The sequence below is a fragment of the Heteronotia binoei genome, chromosome 10 (assembly GCF_032191835.1).
Source record: "Heteronotia binoei isolate CCM8104 ecotype False Entrance Well chromosome 10, APGP_CSIRO_Hbin_v1, whole genome shotgun sequence".
NCBI classification, from domain to species: domain Eukaryota; kingdom Metazoa; phylum Chordata; class Lepidosauria; order Squamata; family Gekkonidae; genus Heteronotia; species Heteronotia binoei.
In genome coordinates this window covers 96,572,063-96,590,624 of record NC_083232.1, presented here as the reverse complement: position 1 = coordinate 96,590,624, position 18,562 = coordinate 96,572,063, and the positions used below count along the sequence as shown (strand labels likewise).

The following is an 18,562-nucleotide window of genomic DNA, read 5'->3' as shown; positions in this document are numbered from 1 at the left end:
TTGCCTAGAATTGTGAACCTCTAGGTGGTAGCTGTAGATTTTCTGACAATCAGGCTTCAGAGATCAGTTCCTTGTACTGAAAGATATGTTTTCTGAAGTTGGCATTAGCAAAATTTTACCAGTTTGTTTCTAGGTCCTAATTAGCCCCATGTTAAGTCTTTTGCTTCTAAAATTCTGTTTTGGGAGAACTATGTCTGTGAGCAGCTTTTTTCTGTAATGGACATCAATACATCAAAATCAGGTTTGCAGTTTACAGATGCACACATCTGAACAGCATACTCAAGACTGCTACAGTACAGACATTCTCTCAAGATGCTGATGCAATAATTCAGCGCAAGAGGCATCACTCATAAAAGACTGTTAAATAAACAAAGTATTGCAAGATGTTTGCTAATTATTGGTAGGTTTTAAGCCCGTTTATGTTTTAAATTTAAAAATGTCTTTGTGTTTGTTTGTGCCCTTTCTGAAGTGTATATTTCTGGTACCTGGGATTACATGATATGACCCAGCCCCACAAAGTCCCATTTATGTTCGATCCGGTCCTCATAACAATTGAGTTCAACACCCCCGATTTAGGGAACTGGAAAGTCTCCTGGCGGCACCCCCAAAGTCCCCAGATATTTCCTGAGTCAGACCTGGCAACCCTAATCCACATCCTCATGGCACTACAACTATAATTTCCAACTGGAATTTCCAATGTGGACAAGATGTCAGGGTGCCCATCTCCAGGTGGGGCCTGGGAATCCCCTAGAATTACAGCCCATCTCCAGACCACAGAGATCCGTCCCCCTGGAGAAAATGGCTGCTTTGGAAGGCATTTATGGCAATGTACTCCACTGAGGCCCCCGTTGTCCGCAGACACCATCCCCAAATCTCCAGGAATTTCCCAACCTGGAGCTGGCAACCCTATTACTACCCCCATTAGTGGCCCAGGGGGATCTGGGAACCCTAACAAGACGCTTCCGTTGTATACGCTTGCTGCACTGCAGGAAAAGAGTATGGATACAGGCATCGTCGGTCAGGCAATAAGGTAATTTCAGATCCTCAGGATGTTTTCCCCCCATCTAATGGAAACAGGGATATAAATTTATCTCAGGTGTCCTGACTCAACTCCATTTCTTTCTATTGTGTTCGGCCTCCTTCGCAGAGGAAACGTTCAACCGCGCTTCCTTTGTTCCCTATCTTAACCTCCTGGTTAGCCATCCAAAAAAAGCGTAAACAGATGCTATAATTTACCCCCCGCAGTGGTTGTTATGGCAACTCTCCTACCGTTGCAGTGTTTTGGGGAGTGTTTTGCAGGAAACACAGTTGTGGTGCTTACAAAGAAGCCGAAACAATGCCTTGGTGAGCCTCCCCTCCCCTCTGTCCCCAGTGAACCCAGTGCCACAAAAAGCCCAAACGGAGACACAAACCAAGAGGGCTCGTCTGGCAACAGCTACTGAGGCCTAGAAGGGCCTTGAAGGCCGCAGAGAGGATCTTAGTCAGGGACTGAGCCAGGCGGCCAGCATCTGTTTTGCTGCAGCCAGTGGTCTACTCTGACTGGCCTGAGGGCAAGGCCTCTCCCTGGGCTCTGGGACAAAAGTTGGGAACTCAAGGCACCATCCAAAGAAGGGCAACAGGCCAAAGCAGGGTTGCCAGCCTCCAGGTGGGGCCTGGAGATCTCCTGCTTTTACAACTGATCTCCAGCTGGTAGGGTTTATTGAAGGTAGAGATCTGCTCCCCTGGAGAAAATGGAGGGCTGCCAATCTCCAGTTGGGGGCAGGGGATCCCCTGGTTTGGAGCCCCTCCCCCAACAACTTAAGAACATAAGAGAAGCCATGTTGGGTCAGGCCAATGGCCCATCCAGTCCAACACTCTGTCACACAATGGCCAAAAAAAACCCAGGTGCCATCAGAAGGTCCACCAGTGGGGCCAGGACACTAGAAGTCTTTTCACTGTTGCCCCCCCCGCCCCCAAACCTCCAGGAATTTCCTGACCCAGAGCTGGCCTCAGGGAGAATCCTAAGGTTTTTTTTTCCTTTTCCTCCGTGAATCAGGCCACTGGGAATCCAGCATGTACTATGTCACATCGTCCTGCTCCTTCCTCTACACCAGGGGTGGGGAACAGTGGCTCTCCAGATGTTTTTTGCCTACAACTCCCATCAGCCCCAGCCATTGGCCATGCTGGCTGGGGCTGATGGGAGTTGTAGGCAAAAAAACATCTGGAGAGCCACTGTTCCCCACCCCTGCTCTACATAAAGCTACGCACAGAGATCCAACACAGTGTAGTGGTTAGTGTCAGATCAGGATCTGGGAGAACCAGGTTGGAATCTCTGCTCAGCCATGGAAGCTTGCTGGGTGACCTTAGGCCTGTCACGCACACTCAACCTAACCTGCCTCATGGGGTTGTTGTGAGGATAAAATGGAGAAGAGGAGAATGATGGAAGTCATCTTGGGTCACCATGGGGGAGAAAGATAAATGAAATAAATAAGCTAGCACCAGCCTGGGGTGTGTGTGCTTATTTAATTATGTTATTAACAGCCCACCTTTCTCACTGAGACTCAAGGCAGTGTGCAGAATATGAAACAACAAAACCAGACGCCACGACAAGGGTTGCGTTACTCCAGAGTCTTGATATAAAAAGCTAGTCTTGTGCATAGCCTATGCATCAAAATTGGCCTTAATGATTACTCAGCAGGCTGAAATCCAAATCAAAGCTCTCTCTACTTGCATGCTGTGTTCCTTCCCTCTAAGCTGAATTAGCTCACCGTTTTTTAGCCTTCAGCTCACACATTTTTGTCTTAGCTCAGGAAAAATGGCCCCAGTGCAAACTAATTTATGCAGTAGCTGACATCTTTAAAGCCAATAGCTCACAAAGGAGAGTCTTTGCTCACAAGATGCCACAGCTTAGATGGAACACCGCTTGCAAGATGTTTAAAGAAGGACCAATTTAAAAGTCAACCAAGATAATCTCAGTCCAACTCTAGGTAGCCACGGGTCACTTCCCAGAGCAGGGCTTTTTTTGTAGCAGGAACTCCTTTGCCTATTAGGCCAAACCCCTCTTATGTAGCCAATCCTCCAAAAGCTTACAGGGCTCTCAGTACAGGTTCTACTGTAAGCTCCAGGAGGACTGGCTACATCAGGGGTGTGTGGCGAAATACGCAAAGGAGTTCCTGCGCAGATCTCTACCTTCAATAAACCCTACCAGCTGGAGATCAGTTGTAAAAAAAGCCCTGCGTGTACAAGGAGTTGAATGTTATGAGGAGAAATGCATAACCCAAGTCGACAGCAAAGGAGGACGCTACAAAGATGTCCTGTTTCCTCCGTAAGAAGCAAACAGCATAACTCTGTCTTCAGCCCAATGGGTCTACTTTCTAACAAAAGGCTCTAATCCACAAAGCTACATGTCTGTGCTACAGTTACAGCTCAACATGGGACACCATCAGCAAATGTGGAAAAATGGGATGATATAAATAGCATAGGAGGAAAACAGCCAACAAGGAGACAGGCGTTCCTTTTTGACAACGAGTATTAGGGATTTTTCCACTCATTCATCAGTCCAAAAACAAGCTTTCCAGATACTACCCATTACGATGAAGTCCTTGCAAAGACTCTAAGAAGTATGATAGATAACATTAACTCAGGACCCCTCGGCAACACTCGCCTCCCTTATCTATAGTAGGGTTGCCAAGTCCAATTCAAGAAATATCTGGGGACTTTGGGGGTGGAGCCAGGAGACATTGGCGGTGGAGCCAGGAGCAAGGGTGTGACAAGCATAATTGAACTCCAAGGGAGTTCTGGCCATCACATTTAAAGGGACAGCACACCTTTTAAAATGCCTTCCTTCCATAGGAAATAATGAAGGATAGGGGCACCTTCTTTTGGGCCTCATAGAATTGGACCCCCTGGTCCAATCGTTTTGAAACTTGGGGGGTACTTTGGGGAGAGGCACTAGATGCTATACTGAAAATTTGGTGTCTCTACCTCAAAACACAGCCCCCCAGAGCCCCCAATACCTCCAAATCAATTCCCCATTATACCCTATGAGAATCGATCTCCACATAGGGAATAATGAAGTGACCAGCAGACATTTCCTCCCCCCCACCCCATTTCAGGCGACTCTGAAGTGAGGGATTGGCCTCTCTACTCAGGAGTTGCTGCCAACTTCTTCAAAGTAACACAGACACCCCATCCCAAGAGGAAGCCTTTCCAATCGGAGACTGAAGCCTCCGGAGGTGGAAAGGCACATGGTCCTCTGGGAGCGGGGCTTCCCCCTGCCGGCCAGCTGACTGGGGGTGGGAAGGAGCCTGGGAAAGCGGAAGAACCCCCGCTGGGACCTGGGGATTGGCAAGCCTAATCTATAGATCGCGCTTCGATATCTCACTAGTCAGCGTCTGAGCCAGACCACTTGTCCCATCATAAGGCACATTTAGACTGATTTCCCACTTGCCTTGTGCCGCTCTGACGCTCTTCTTCTCCACAGGGCTTTTGTCCGATTTCACACTATCTGCCCTGGGGCTGCAACTCGCTTCGCCTTTTTCGCACGGCAAAGAGAAGCTGGTTTTTAGAGGTTTCTGTTTGCCGGGCGAAAAAGGTGGCGCGAGTTGCAGCCTCAGGGCAGAGAGTGCGAAATTGGCTCCGCTGAGAAGAGGAGGTCGAGAGAGCCGTAAGGCAAGTGGGAAATCGGTTTTAATAAGTTATTCCTGTGGATGAGAGGCAGATGGGCAAGATATGCTGAGACACTTACGGAGCTAGAAGGGTGACTTGGCATCTCTGTGACAGACAGAGTACGGGAAAGAACGACTCCAGTGGCACCGTTAAGATAAACACAGTTTTACTGAAGGTATAAGCTTGTGTGGGCATGCACACTTCTTCAAATACAATGAAAGGGAAATTACCAGTCCATACATATAGGTAGAGGGTGAGCTGTAAATCAGCATACAGCATAATGAAGATGTTTGGCAGATTCAAGGACCAATCAGGAATAATAAACTTAGGTTATGAAAGCACCATTTGTTTGGGTTTAATTCTGAGGGGAAATACAGTAAAGGCAATAAAGATGTCAGAATTGGAGATTAATGGGCAGATGTATCAATTGTGGGAAGCTGAGAGCAATTAATTAAGACCCTGTCGTTACGCTCTGTCCGTCTCCTAATCTAACGTAATGAATAGTAGAATGTAATGTAATTTGGAATGGTGGATTGGAACGTATTTGTCTGGTCTGGGGACAGTAATAAAAAGTCTGCCAAGAAAACGCCATGATGTGACGTCACCCCATGGGTCAGTAACGACTCAGTGCTTGCACAGGGGACTACCACAGGAGAGCCAGTTTTGTGTAGTGGTTAAGTACGTAGACTCTTATCTGGAAGAACCGGGTTTGATTCCCCACTCCTCCACTTGCAGCTGCTGGAATGGCCTTGGGTCAGCCATAGCTTTCATAGGAGTTGTCCTTGAAAGGGCAGCTGCTGTGAGAGTTCTCTCAGTCCCACCCACCTCACAGGGTGTCTGCTGTGTGCGGGAGTGGGGGGGGGGGAGATAAAGGCGATTGTGACTGCTCTGAGATTCAGAGTACAGGGTGGGATATAAATCCAATATCTTCTTTACTTTTTAAAAAGCCATCCTGCAATAATTATCCTGGACTCTTCTGGTTTGCATCCTTGCTCCCCTCTCACCATCACGGTTCACACGATTCCAAAGCTCAGACTGCTGACAGAGTGGTTAGCAGTGTAACCAGCAAAGACTTCCAGGAAGGCCTCATTTTGGGCAAAAGCTCACAGGAGTAGAGCTCCGGAACCTCTAACTTTTATTCTGCTCTTTCTTTCTTAACCACCACCCCCACCCCCACCCCCCCAAAAAATACTTGCTTCTGGGCTCCATTGTTCAAACCCCCTGGGAGAATTTTGCTGAACTCTAAGATTTGATAAACTTTCTAATATCCTCACACACACACCCCCGCAAAACCCCCCAGGAAAATAACCAAAACATATAAAGCAGACATACAGAAATCTTCCTCATGCCACTGTAGCCACATAGGAGAAAGCAATGTAAAAAATATGATGGGAATAAGGTTTTATCATGACAATTCTAATTCAAGAAGCATTTTAAGGTGGATGTTGAGTTGATCCAATTTAGTCCACCTTCTGGTGATGTTGGGTGTGAGTGACATATGCAAATGAATTGCGCTCATGAACTCCGGCACCTCTTTTTCTACAAAATGACCCCCCGCCATAACTCTTCCCCCAGAATTTCTTCTTGCTGGCAGCTACACGCTAGGGCAACCCAGGACTGGTATTCCTGGAGCCTGTCTGGAGCTGAAGGTCATTTCCTGTCTACCCAGCAGCACCTTTGCTGAGCAAGAGATTCAAGAACAGACGCCCCCGTTCCACTCCATTACACTCTTGTCCCTTGCACTGAGTCGGAAATGTACCCGAAAAGAACAAGCAGATTGTAGCCTCATTTGTGTTGGCAACCACATGAGACAACCGTAGTAGTGCAATGAACGCAGCAGTGACCAATCAGGAAGCACATGGGCATGCAACTGCAATTCATCTGCGTGATGGGTACCACCAGGGCTTTTTTTGTGGCAGGAACTCCTTTGCATATTAGGCCACACACCCCTGATGTAGCCAATCCTCCCGGAACTTACAGGGCTCTTCTTACAGGGCCTACTGTAAGCTCCAGGAGGATTGGCTACATCATAGGGGTGTGGCAGATGAGTTCCTGCTACAAAAAAAGGCCCTGGGTACCACTACATCCTTGTACGTGTGTGCACATGTTTTGATGCTTGGAATCGTATTTCATGGGACTCAGAAGTCTACACCAAGCAAGAAAAAAAATCTTCAAAACTGGGAATTTTTCAGAAGTAAAATTCTTGAATTGCTGAGCTATACATGGACATATACACAAACTATAAATACATATACATGAACCATACATGGACCCTTTCAGAGCTGCATTTTGCATTTGGCTGCACATTAAAGTGAAAGAGAAGTCCAGCAGTACCTTAAAGAAGAATATTTGTTCCAGTGTGAGATTTTGTGAGTCAGAGCTCACTTCTTCAGATGCAATGAAAAGAAAATAATTTTCTTCGTATTTCATAGAATCATAGCGTTGGAAGGGACCTCCAGGGTCATCTAGTCCAATCCTCTGCACAATGCAGGAAACTCACAAATGCCTCCTCCCACACCCCCAGTGACACACACCTGCTCCACACGTAGGCTTGCCAATCCCCAGGTCCCCTGGTTTTGCAAGCTCCTCCCCACTGCCAGCCAGGTGGCCGTCAGGGGGAAACACCACCCCAACAGCCACATGTGCTTTTAGATCTCAGGCAGATACAGAAGCTTGCAACTGCTTCTGTTTTGGAAGTGTGTGTGTGCCTTTAAATCTCAAAGAGACTGAAGCTGCGTGTGGGGGGGAGCAGGAAGAGCGTGAGTGTGTGTGTGTGGGGGGGTGAGAGTGCCCAGTCCCTCTAGTCCTTTTGCATTCCTTTCAGAAATTGTTTGTGTAGTAAAAGGGATAGTAAAGAGTTCGCTAGAACCTGAGTATGGGCTGCAGACAAACTCCACCCCCGGACCTTTCTCTTTGTAAGTTGGTTGAAAGACAGCAGATTGTTACATTCAGTAACTCCATTGAGTAAAGCTATCTATACCATTGCTCCAAGGAGATCACAAAAGTATGGGCGTGCAAACCGTTTGTTTTATCGGCTTTGTGAGTCCGTGTGTGTGCGAGAGTTCACTTTCACTTTAGTGTTAACTGCAGGCTTGTGCCAAAATGCATACGCAGGAGATACATGATAAAAATTTTCTCTTTTTTGGATAGGGGCAAAAAGATCCAGGGCATTTGAATTGGGACTGCAGAGTGGGAGATCAAACCATTTCTGGCCACTCTGTTTCCCCCACCCTCATCTGCCTCAATATGGGGGGGGCGGGGACAGCTGCTGTGGGACGCCCCTGATTGGACAAACAGCACAGGGAGGAGGAGAAGCCTTTGTGCAGTGGCCCCAGTCAGAATTCTATCCCCCCCTTGGCCTTCCAAAATAAAACAAGCGCCAAGAGATGCTGATCACAGACCTCGTGCATCGTCAGTCCAACAAGGGAGTTCTTCCCCTGGGCCACTTACGTTGGAGCCCGAGGCATCTCTCAGCGGCCCTGGGGAACAAGCCGCTTTCCTTGCTGGCACCGAGAAGACCAACCCCAGATTAACCAGCTGCCTGCCTTTTGCGCTCAGCTGCACGGCTCATTCCAGCCTGATTTATGTACACACGAAGCAGCTCGGGAGGACATGAACAGCTGCGTAACAGACATTCCCCGTTTCAGGTCGACAGATCCAAGTATCCCAGACACAAAACAGTAGAGCATGCAGACCCTGGAAAAGGCCATCCGCTTAGTATTTGGCATCTCCGGAGACACGCCGTTGTTTGTTCGCCTCTCTGTTTGCTGCGCTGCTCAAAACTAGGGCATTGAAAGGAGCCATTCATGCTGCACAAGGGGTAACTAGAAATAGCCTACATTCCCACAGGGTATGCTGGTTGACCTTGAGTAGCTGTATTACGGAAAAAGGAACACAGTTCTCCCTACTCCAGTTTCTCAACACCACTCATAGTTCGTTAAACCTCCACAATGTCCCTGATACTCATCTTTTTTACCCGCATGAAACAGTCCCAAATGCTTTAGCTTTTCCTAGTAAGGGAATCACTTAAAGCCGTTGAATCCATTATGCTTTTCTATAGTTCTCCAATATCTTTTCTGGAGCAGCTAGAACAGGGATGTCAAACATGTGGCCCGGGAGCCGACTCTGGCCCCTGGAGAGCTCCTATCAGGCCTGCAAGCAACTCACTGTCATCTGCTTCCTTCTCCCTCTCTTGCTTCCTTCTGCATCACAACTTGCGTTGCCAGGCTTGCTCAATCACACAGGAGCTATAGAGCAAAGTCTCTATTTTCTCCATTGGCTAAGCATCCTCCCTTGGCGAGGAAGGGGGTGAAGGAGAGCTTGCTTTGCCAGGCTCTCTCAGTTGCACAACAGAGCTGTTGAACCAAGTTTCTCTTTCTCCTATTGGCTGAAGCTCCTACCCCCCCTCATCCCCTGGGGAGGAAGGGAAAGAGCAAGAACTTCATTTGCCCAGGGAATTGCAGGGGAAAATGCAAAGCACCTTTAAAGCCAACAAAGTATTATTCAAGGTATGAGCTTTTTGGCTTGCTACAGAGAAAGAGAGGGAGGGGGGGAGGGAGGGAGAGAGAGAGGGAGGGAGAGAGAGTTTTTGTTGGTTCCTTATGCCCGGGCTCTCTTGAGTTCAAATGGTTTGCCTCCCCTTTTCACTGTATTTGTGCCATCACAATCCAGTCTTTCTCAGTAGGAAAGCAATGTGAACTATTTAGATAAGGAATAACAACAACCCAGTGAGGTGGATTAGGCTGAGTTTGTGTGTTTGTCTGTGTCTTTTAATAAAGTTTATATCTCCCCTACCTGGCATTACGTTTTATGACACACACGGCCCACCCTGACAAGGTCACATTTATGTCAGATCTGGACCTTATAACGAATGAGTTTGACACCCATGAGCTACAACATGCAAAGTATTCCAGATATATGTTTTATAGCAGGGGTGGCCAACGGTAGCTCTCCAGATGTTTTTTGCCTACAACTTTCATCAGCCCCAGCCACCCGTTTTATAGAATGTGTAACCTTTTCTAAAACAACTTTGCAATAGACGCTGTTTTCAATCCTTTCTTTCCAACCTTAGATTTTATGGAACAATTAATTCACAGGCTCTTTCCGAAACGCACTTCCAACAAAGCCACACTGATGCTTTTCACTGAGAGCTCATCCAATTAATTCATTTTAAAGCCACACGATTGACCAATTGACCTCTTGGGGAGTGTCAAGAGAGAGCGCCCTGTTTTGCCACATGAAGATTTCATCTTCTTACCGCAGTAGCATTTCCAAAACCTCTGGCCATCATGCCAAGCAGTTAACTAGTACCACAAACTTCAGTCTCTCATCTCAGAGATATTTCAAACCATTATAAACTGAAGCTGGAACAGCTCTTCTTCAAAAACAGCAAGTGATTTATTCAGCTCTTAAAACACAACACACAACACAAGCCCAACAATATCCCCCCCTTCTATACACTCCAGCCAGTCATCTTTTAACAACCAGGCCTCAGATTCAGCAGGAGCTCACAGGAGCACAGCTCTTGAACCTTTCTAATGAGCCCCCCACCGCCCCACCTACCTTGTCCATTGAGTAGTAGGTGCAGCTGCATAACAATCCCTAGATTAGGAGAGCAGGCAGCCAGCCAGCCAGAGCTTTGCCACGCCCCCAGCACTAACCCCTGGAGAAGCCTGCGCCACCCTTTCTCCACTTCTTATGCGATTTTGGGCAGCGGGTGGCTTGCTGGCCTTTTGACTGGGGGAGGGGGAGCAGCCCAGGAGAGCCCCAGGCGAGCGAGGCCTGCATGGGCTGGCTGGATCTCTAGCCAGCTCAAGCAGGCCTCGCTCTCCCAGGGCTCTCCTTTCTTGCATCAAGTTGGTTTTGGCGGGGTGGTAGTGGCATATGCTAATAAACTCCGCCACCTATTTTTCTACGAAACGACCCCTATATACAATGTTGGTAGATCCAAGCGGGCAGTTGTGTTGGTCTGAAGCAGTAGAACAAAGTGGGAGTCAAGCTTCACCTTTAAGACCCAACAAAGTTTTATTTAGAATGTAAGAATGACGAAGTGTGCTTAGAGCACAGGAAAGCTTACATACTGAATGAAACTTTGTCGGTCTTAAAGGTGCTCCTTGACTCCGACTTTGTTCTATATACTATGTTACAAGTGTCCCAAAAGTCAGCCAATCCAAATGGTCGTTGAAGGCCCAATCAGGACAGTTCCCTCCGAAACAGCCTCTTTCCTGATTGGGCAAAGCTTAGAGCTCTTAGGAGCCTAGCTGAAGGTTCAAGCTTTGGCGAGACAAGAGTTCAATATGCAACACAAGCCAACAGTGGTCATGAACTCCTTGCAAGCATCTGAAGTTGCAAACGGTAATCTGTCCGGTGCACAAGAAAGGGGGAGCAGAGGAGGGCACACACCCGGAGAGTCATCTTTGCCAAAGTTTTTCAACCATCTGTCAAGAGCAATAGCTTTGTGGGTTCCCATAATTCACTGTAGTTAGTTCGCTTCAGATCTGGCCGGCCTTAGGTAGGAGGTTTTCCTGCGAGACTTGTGGGATCCTTGCAGTACGAACAGCTGCATGGCAATTTGAACTGATGTTTGCAAACGGGTGCAACTTCACAGAAGTCAAAGCACAGAGCATCTTTCTCTCTGGAATTCTTTTTTTTTTTGAAGGCATTCTTTTTGGTAAACTTCTGATTGTTTTAATTCTGCTTGTGCAAAGGGACACGTATATTTATAGCTGCTCTTCTCGCCAGCAGTAGTCTTTGATTGCAATCCACCACATTTAAAATATAACACTTGGTAACATCAAGGGGAGGGAAACATACAAACAAACGTTTCTATGGAGACGTCTATCTAAATAAATGCTGCACTGAGATCCAAGGCATGATGTCACTCAGGCCGGCTTGGGCCCCTAGCAACCTGCCAATGTTAACGGCAATATTGGGGGGGGGGGGGTCAGTCAAAGAACGACATAAAATTAGAAACTTTAGGGCTGCATTTTGCAGCAGCTTCCACAATGGAGGCTCCTTGAAAACAGAAAGGCAAAAAGAAAAAAAGGCTTCCATAGCGAATGTTCTATTCTTGTCACTACCAGCAGTGAAGCAATAGGGCTTAGGGCTTATCTGCAATATCGGATTCCCTGGAGCAGTTGTTGACCCCAATAAACAATGAAAACGAAACCTGCCCGCAGCGGCAGGTCAGAAGGCCGGTTTGAGGTCTCTTGCCGACATTCTTGGGAGATCTGGGCCCCTGCTTTCCACGATGCGTAAGCAAAACTCGGCTTTTCAACAGGCAGACGTGAACGCGCTGCCCCGTTTTAATCTGCTGTGTTCAGGAGACGTTAAGATTTAATAGGTTCAGCAGCACAAAGTTTGGAGGCCCCTTTAAGGCCAACAAAGTTTTATTCTGGATATAAGATCCCGTGCCCCCGCCCGGAACTGAACTTAGTTGGTCCTAAGATCATTCAGCTGTAGAGTTTGCTTTCCTTTAATGTGGATTCGCCACTACAAAATAAACAATATGAAACTCTGGGCCTGAAAGGAGAAATCAAACACACACCAGCCGCTGGAATGCAAACAAATCTCCAGAGAGCAGCTGGGAGCCAACTCAGGCGTCCTTTCTCAGCCGGCCAGGATAAGAAATCTTTCAGCCCAGCACAGTTTTAGGGTTGCCAACACCATAAGGTGGCAGCAGCAGAAGAAGAAGATATTGGATTTATATCCCGCCCTCCACTCCGAAGAGCTTCAGAGCGGCTCACAATCTCCTTTCCCTTCCTCCCCCACAACAGACACCCTGTGAGGTGGGTGGGGCTGGAGAGGGCTCTCCCAGCAGCTGCCCTTTCAAGGACAACCTCTGCCAGAGTTATGGCTGACCCAAGGCCATGCTAGCAGGTGCAAGTGGAGGAGTGGGGAATCAAACCCGGTTCTCCCAGATAAGAGTCCGCACACTTAACCACTACACCAGACTGGCTCTCCAGTTTGAGATCTCCCAGAATTACAGCAGCAGGAGATCTCCCAGAATTACAACCGACCTTCATGCAACGGAGGGCACTTCCCCTGAAGGAAATGGTAGCTTTGGACAGTGGACTCCACAGAATCATACACCTCCCCCCCAAAGCTTCCTCCTCTCCCCTGATTCTGCCTTCTGCAAGTAGGGCTGCGAAGCCCCGGGCTGGGTGGAAGTTCTCCCACCCTGGAGGTTCCCAACCCACCAGCCCACATTGGGCCGGTGGGGGGAACCTCCCTCGATGTCGCCAGTGCAATGACATCACCCGCAAGTGATGTCATCGTGCCGGCAACGTCACACACTGGTCGCTCTAGGCATTTCTGGGAGAACTCTATGGTTTTCTGGACACTTTAGCAATTTGGGAGGGAAAACTCTATGGTACAATATGTACCATAGAGTTTTCCCCTTCCAAATTGCTAGAACGTCCAGGAGAAACATAGAGCTTTCCCAGAACCACCTAGAGGGCCGGTGCACAATGTCACTTGCGGGTGACATCATTGTGTCACGCGCATGAAAAAAGTCCCTTGCCAAAGGCCGCTATGGACTTGGCGACCCTATCTGCAAGTGTCATGATCTTTGGACTAGTGCAGCCTAGAGGGCCTGGAGAAGCCTACTTAGGAGTTGCTAGTGGACCTACATCTCCTGGGATCCCTTCTGCCCCTCTGACTGAGTGAAAGAAGTTTTGGAAGGAAAACTGGCTCAGAGGGGTGGGACCTGAAAAGCAGGCATATAAAAGCCAAGCCACAGACAGGGTTGTTCTCTTTGGAAAAGGCTGCAGGTAGAAAGGTTCTCTCTGGAGAGACGGCAGCTGGAGAGTTCCCTCACCCAAAAGGGGTGGTGAGTCTTTGGTATTCGGGGCATCTAGTTAGACGCATCAGGGCTTTTATTTCTTTGTACCAAACTTTATTATTTTCTATATTCACTGTGCACAGAATGTTTTACTAGTTGTTCTTGAGCACTTACTTATAATAATCTTCTTGTTGTTATTATACTGCCTGAATCCTCCTGTCTCTTTGGTCACAGATATAAGGGATGCAGGGGCTGGGTAGGTGCTCTGGGCCCTCAGACAGACCCCTATGGCAGCCAGTAGAAGGCCTTTCTGGTCCCCTGCTGAGTGACAACAGGTTCCAGCCCCAAATGGCCAAGAACTTCTGAGACCCAGGACTTTTTCTGAGCAGGAATGCAGTTCCAGCTGGTTTGCCATCAGGGGGTGTGGCCTAATACACAAATGAGTTCCCGCTTGGTGTTTTCTACAAAGAAGCCCTCCGTGAAGCAACAGTGATGCCAGGGGGTGTGGCCGAATACGCAAATAAGTCCCTGCTGAGTTTTTTTTCCTACGGTTACTAAAGAAAGCCTACATTTTCTAGGATCCCCTCTGTCCCTCTGATTGGGCGGCAAGGTTTTGGAGGGAAACTACCCCAGAAAGGAGTGGGACCTGGGAAGAAAGCATAAAAAGGGCCAAGCACAGACAGGGTGGGTTCTTTCCTGGAGAGGCTGCAGGCAGAGAGGTTCTCTGAGAGGCTGCAGACAGAGAAGGAGAGCTCTCTGGAACAGGCAGTCGGAAAAGATCCCAAGGGAAGTGTGGTGAGTTTTGGTATTAGAGTACTGTATAGCTAAATGCGTCAGAGCTTTTTGTTAATTGCACCAACCTTTACTGTTTTCATATTCACTGTAGCACTAAATCTTTAAAGATAAAGGTAGTCCCCTGTGCAAGCACCTGTCGTTTCCGATTCTGGGGTGACGTTGCATAACGACGTTTTCATGGCAGACTTTTTACGGGGTGGTTTGCCATGGCCTTCCCCAGTCATCTACACTTTACCCCCAGCAAGCGGAGTACTCACTTTACCGACCTTGGAAAGATGGAAGGCTGAGTCAACCTTGAGTCGTCTACCTGAACCCAGCTTCCGCCGAGATCGCACTCAGGTCGTGAGCAGAGTTTGGACTGCAGTACCGCAGCTTACCACTCTGCGCCACGGGGCTCATTACTAAATCTTTATCATCCACCTATTGTTTTAGAGCACTTATAATAAACGTCTTTTCACTGTTATACTTGCCTGGGTTCTCACGTCTTCTTGGTCGCAGTTAAAAAGTATTTCTTAAAAAGAAAGAGAAGGGTGGTTGGGTACTCTGGGCCCTCCATACAGACCCTTTTCAGAGTGATTTGCAGCCAGCAGAGGCCTGGTAATGGAGATCCATCATGTTTCCACAAATTCAGAACAGCACTTTTTCAATGGAAGAGCTTGTCCCACCCCCACCCCACCCCCCCCCCAGACACACACCTTTAAAACGTGGCAAGTGCTAAGTACAGTTGGTAGGCGAGGCTGCATAAGCAGAAACAAGACAGACATTTGAGAATCAGCTAACGGACGTTCTGCAAACCACTTGCTCATTCTGCCGGGCAACGGCCCAGAGGGCCTTTCTGTTCCTATTTACTATCAGTAAATAGATTCCAAGGATCATATTTTTAGTGAAGGGATTTTCCACCCAGCCAAAAGGCAGCTCTGGGCTGGCCCAACCCTGGGTCTATGCTGGAAGAAGACGACTGCAGATTTATACCCCGCTCTTCTCTCTGAATCAGAGTCTCAGAGCGGTTTACAATCTCCTTTTATCTTCTTCCACAACAGACACCCTGTGAGGGGGGTGGAGCTGAGAGAGCTCTCCCAGAAGTTGCCCTTTCAAGGACAACCTTTGTGAGAGCTATCGGTGACCCAAGGCTATTCCAGCAGCTGCAAGTGGAGGAGTGAGGAATCAAACCCTGTGCTCCCAGATAAGAGTCTGCACACTTCACCACTACACCAAACTGGAAGCCCTATCTAACAGGCCTTTCTGTCACAGACGGCATCCAGAACCAAGACCTAGTTCCAGTAAGACTCTCCAGCTGCCTCAGGAGACAGAGCTAATCTCTACCAGTGTTCTCTCTAGGTCGAGTTAGTGTGAGCGAGCTCACAGCTTTGTAGCCTCCAGCTCACACATTTTTGTCTTTGCTCAGGAAAAATGGCCCCAGAGCACACTAACGTATGCAGCAACTCACAGCTTCAATGCCAGCAGCTCACGAAGTAGAATTTCTGCTCACAAGACTCCACAGCTTAGAGGGAGCATTGATCTCAACTGTTCTCTCTTTTTTGAGAGAGTTTCAGAAGGGAACTGCTATTATACAAAGATCAGGCTACAAGACAATTACAGGTAATGATTCACCTCTGGACAACGCTGTTTTTTCCACACACACACAAACATCAAGCGCACAGTGTTATCTCCTGGGGGAGGGGGGGGACTGAAACCCAGCGCATTTGAGGCTAACACAGTATTTTACACAAGAATGTGTCACTTGTCAACAGAGTTAATTCAATAAAGAACGTGGATGAGAGGCATTTTTTTCAAACTGAGCGCAAAGCTGACCTGGAAACTCTTCAACTCCTAATCTACAATTTTGGGGCCCACTTTTCATTAACGTCCACACCAGCGTTCCTTCTGAGCTGAGTTAGTGTGAGCTAGCTCACAGATTTTTAGCCTCCAGCTCGCACATTTTTGCCTTAGCTCAGGAAGGATGGCCCCAGAGCACACTAATTTACGCAGTAGCTCACAACTTTAATGCCAGTAGCTCACAAAGTAGAATTTTTGGTCACAAGACTCTGCAGCTTAAAGGGAAAATTGGAATATCTGCTTTTCCCACCCCCATCTCTGCTTAATAGCCATTACCGGGGGTGGGGGGGTGGGGTTGGAGAGCCTGTTTGTGCTACAATTAATATACATCCCTATTAAACCTGACATAACTGCGTTCAAAAGTACAAAGTTTGAGTCCAGTGGCACTTTTAAGACCAAGGAATTTTAATTCGGGGTCTCAGCTTGTGTGTGCATGCACACTTCTTCAGATACTTCATCAGGTATTGCGTAGTGCGCATGCTCACAAAAGCTAATACCCAGGCCAGAATGGAACTTTGTTGGTCTTAAAAATGCCACTGGATTCAAACTTTGTTTTATCGCTTCAGACAAAGAGGGTTGCCCACCTGAATCTGCATTCAAAAGTGCAACCTACGCTTTTAAAGAACCTGAAGACAATTTCCATCATGGGGGAAAAGTCTCTGGGCCACACCTGACCAACTAGTCAATACTCACAAAAATTCACAACAATTAGGGTTGCCAAGTCCAATTCAAGAAATAACTGGGGACTTTGGGGGTGAAGCCAGAAGTAAGGTTGTGACAAGGATCACTGAACTCCAATGGGAGTTCTGGCCATCACATTTAAAGTGACCGCACACCTTTTTAATGCCTTTCCTCCACTGGAAATAATGAAGGATGGGGCACATTCTTTGGGGGCTCATAGAATTGGACCCCCTAGTCCAATCTTTTTGAAACTTGGGAGGGCATTTTGAGGAGAGGTACTGGATAATACACTGAACGTTTGATGTCTTTACCTCAAAAGACAGCCCCTCCCCAGAGCCTCAGATACCTGCAGATCAATTCTCCATTAAACCCTATGGGAATCGGTTTCCATAGGGAATAATGGAGTGCGCAGCAGGCATTTCCCTCCCCTCCCCTGTTTTCTGATGACCCTGAAGAGGGGAAGGCCTTCAAGCCAGGGGATCCCCTGCCCCCACCTGGGGATTGGCAACCCTAACAGCAATGTAAGTGGGGGGGGAGGAGGGAGGGGGAATGCAGGCAGTGCAATTACTTGATCTTGCTGAAGACAATGTCCACGTCCGTGAGAGTCACGTTCTTGCCGTCGATCACGTGGCAGTCCTTACACAGCTTGGACCAGTTCTTCCCGTGCATCTCCTTCCCCGTGGCTCTCGTGTCTCCGTGGATGGCGAACTTCTTGAAGGCCTCCTCCAGAGCGCTGAGCTCGCGGCCGGCAGCCCCCTCGAGGGAGCTGTTGGAGTCGCAGGACAAGCGCTTGGCCAGTTTCTCTCTGGCGGGGTCTGCCGGAGACTTGGGAGGGGTTCGGCTGGCGGGTTTGGCTGGCCTACTGGTATTGTCAGCCATTATGCTAAAGGAGAGAGACAGAGAAAGAAAAGTAGTTATACTCTCTGGAGGGACAATCAGGCTGTATTTACAAATATTATTGCCTCTCAGCCTTCCACGACACAATATTTTCTTCTGCAAGCTGTCCTCAGAACTGATGTTCTGCGCTTTGCTGAATAACGTCTTCTGGTTGTCCCCGGCCCAAAGGATGCCCGCTTAGCTTCAACTAGGGCTAGGGCCTTTTCCATCCTGGCCCCTACCTGGTGGAACCAGCTCCCATTGGAGATGCAGGCCCTGTGGAGCTTGCTACAATTCCTCAGGGCCTGTAAAGCAGAAATGTTCTGCCAGGCCTTTAGTTGAGGCAGTGGACATCATTAAGCGTCAACATGGCCTCCCTGCCACATGCAGGCCCTATTGCAGGAGTGTCAAACATGTGCTCCAGGGGCCGAATCAGGCCCCCAGAGGACTCCTATCAGGCCCCCAAGCAACTGACTGTCATCTGCTTCCTTCTCCCTCTCTCTTGCTTCCTTCTGCATAACAGCTTGCTTTGCAAGACTTGCTCAGTCGCACAGCAACTACAGAGCAAAGCCTCTGTTTTTCTCCATTGGCTGAGGTGCCTTCCTTCGGGAAGAAGGGGGGTGAGGGAGAGCTTGCTTTGCCAGGCTCTCTCAGTTGCACAGCAGAGCTACTGAACCAAGACTCTCTTCCTTCTATTGGCTGAGGCTCCTCCCCCTCCTGGTCCCCTGGGGAAGGAAGGAAAGAGTCAGAGCTTCCTTTACCCCGTTCCCTGGATCCCATGGAAGAAATACAAAGAAAGCGCCTTTAAGACCAATGAGTGCTAACGTTTTAAGCATGTTTTATTTTAAGGTTTTGTTTAAAAAAACAAATTTTAATTGTTTGTGTCCTTTATAAAGCTTATATACCTGCTACCTAATCTCGAATAGGTACATACATGGGTTGGCC

The 18,562-nt window shown here is 48.1% G+C and overlaps 1 protein-coding gene across 1 annotated transcript in view; it reads right to left on the bottom strand.

Moving 5' to 3' along the window:
* TPPP (tubulin polymerization promoting protein) overlaps positions 1-17,620 on the bottom strand; it is a 64,232-nt gene extending 46,612 nt beyond the window's left edge. The window contains exon 1 of the mRNA XM_060248308.1: positions 17,310-17,620. Coding sequence (XP_060104291.1) covers positions 17,310-17,620 — 311 coding nt within the window. The remainder of the gene's footprint in view (positions 1-17,309) is intronic.
* Between the last annotated feature and the right edge of the window lie 942 nt (positions 17,621-18,562).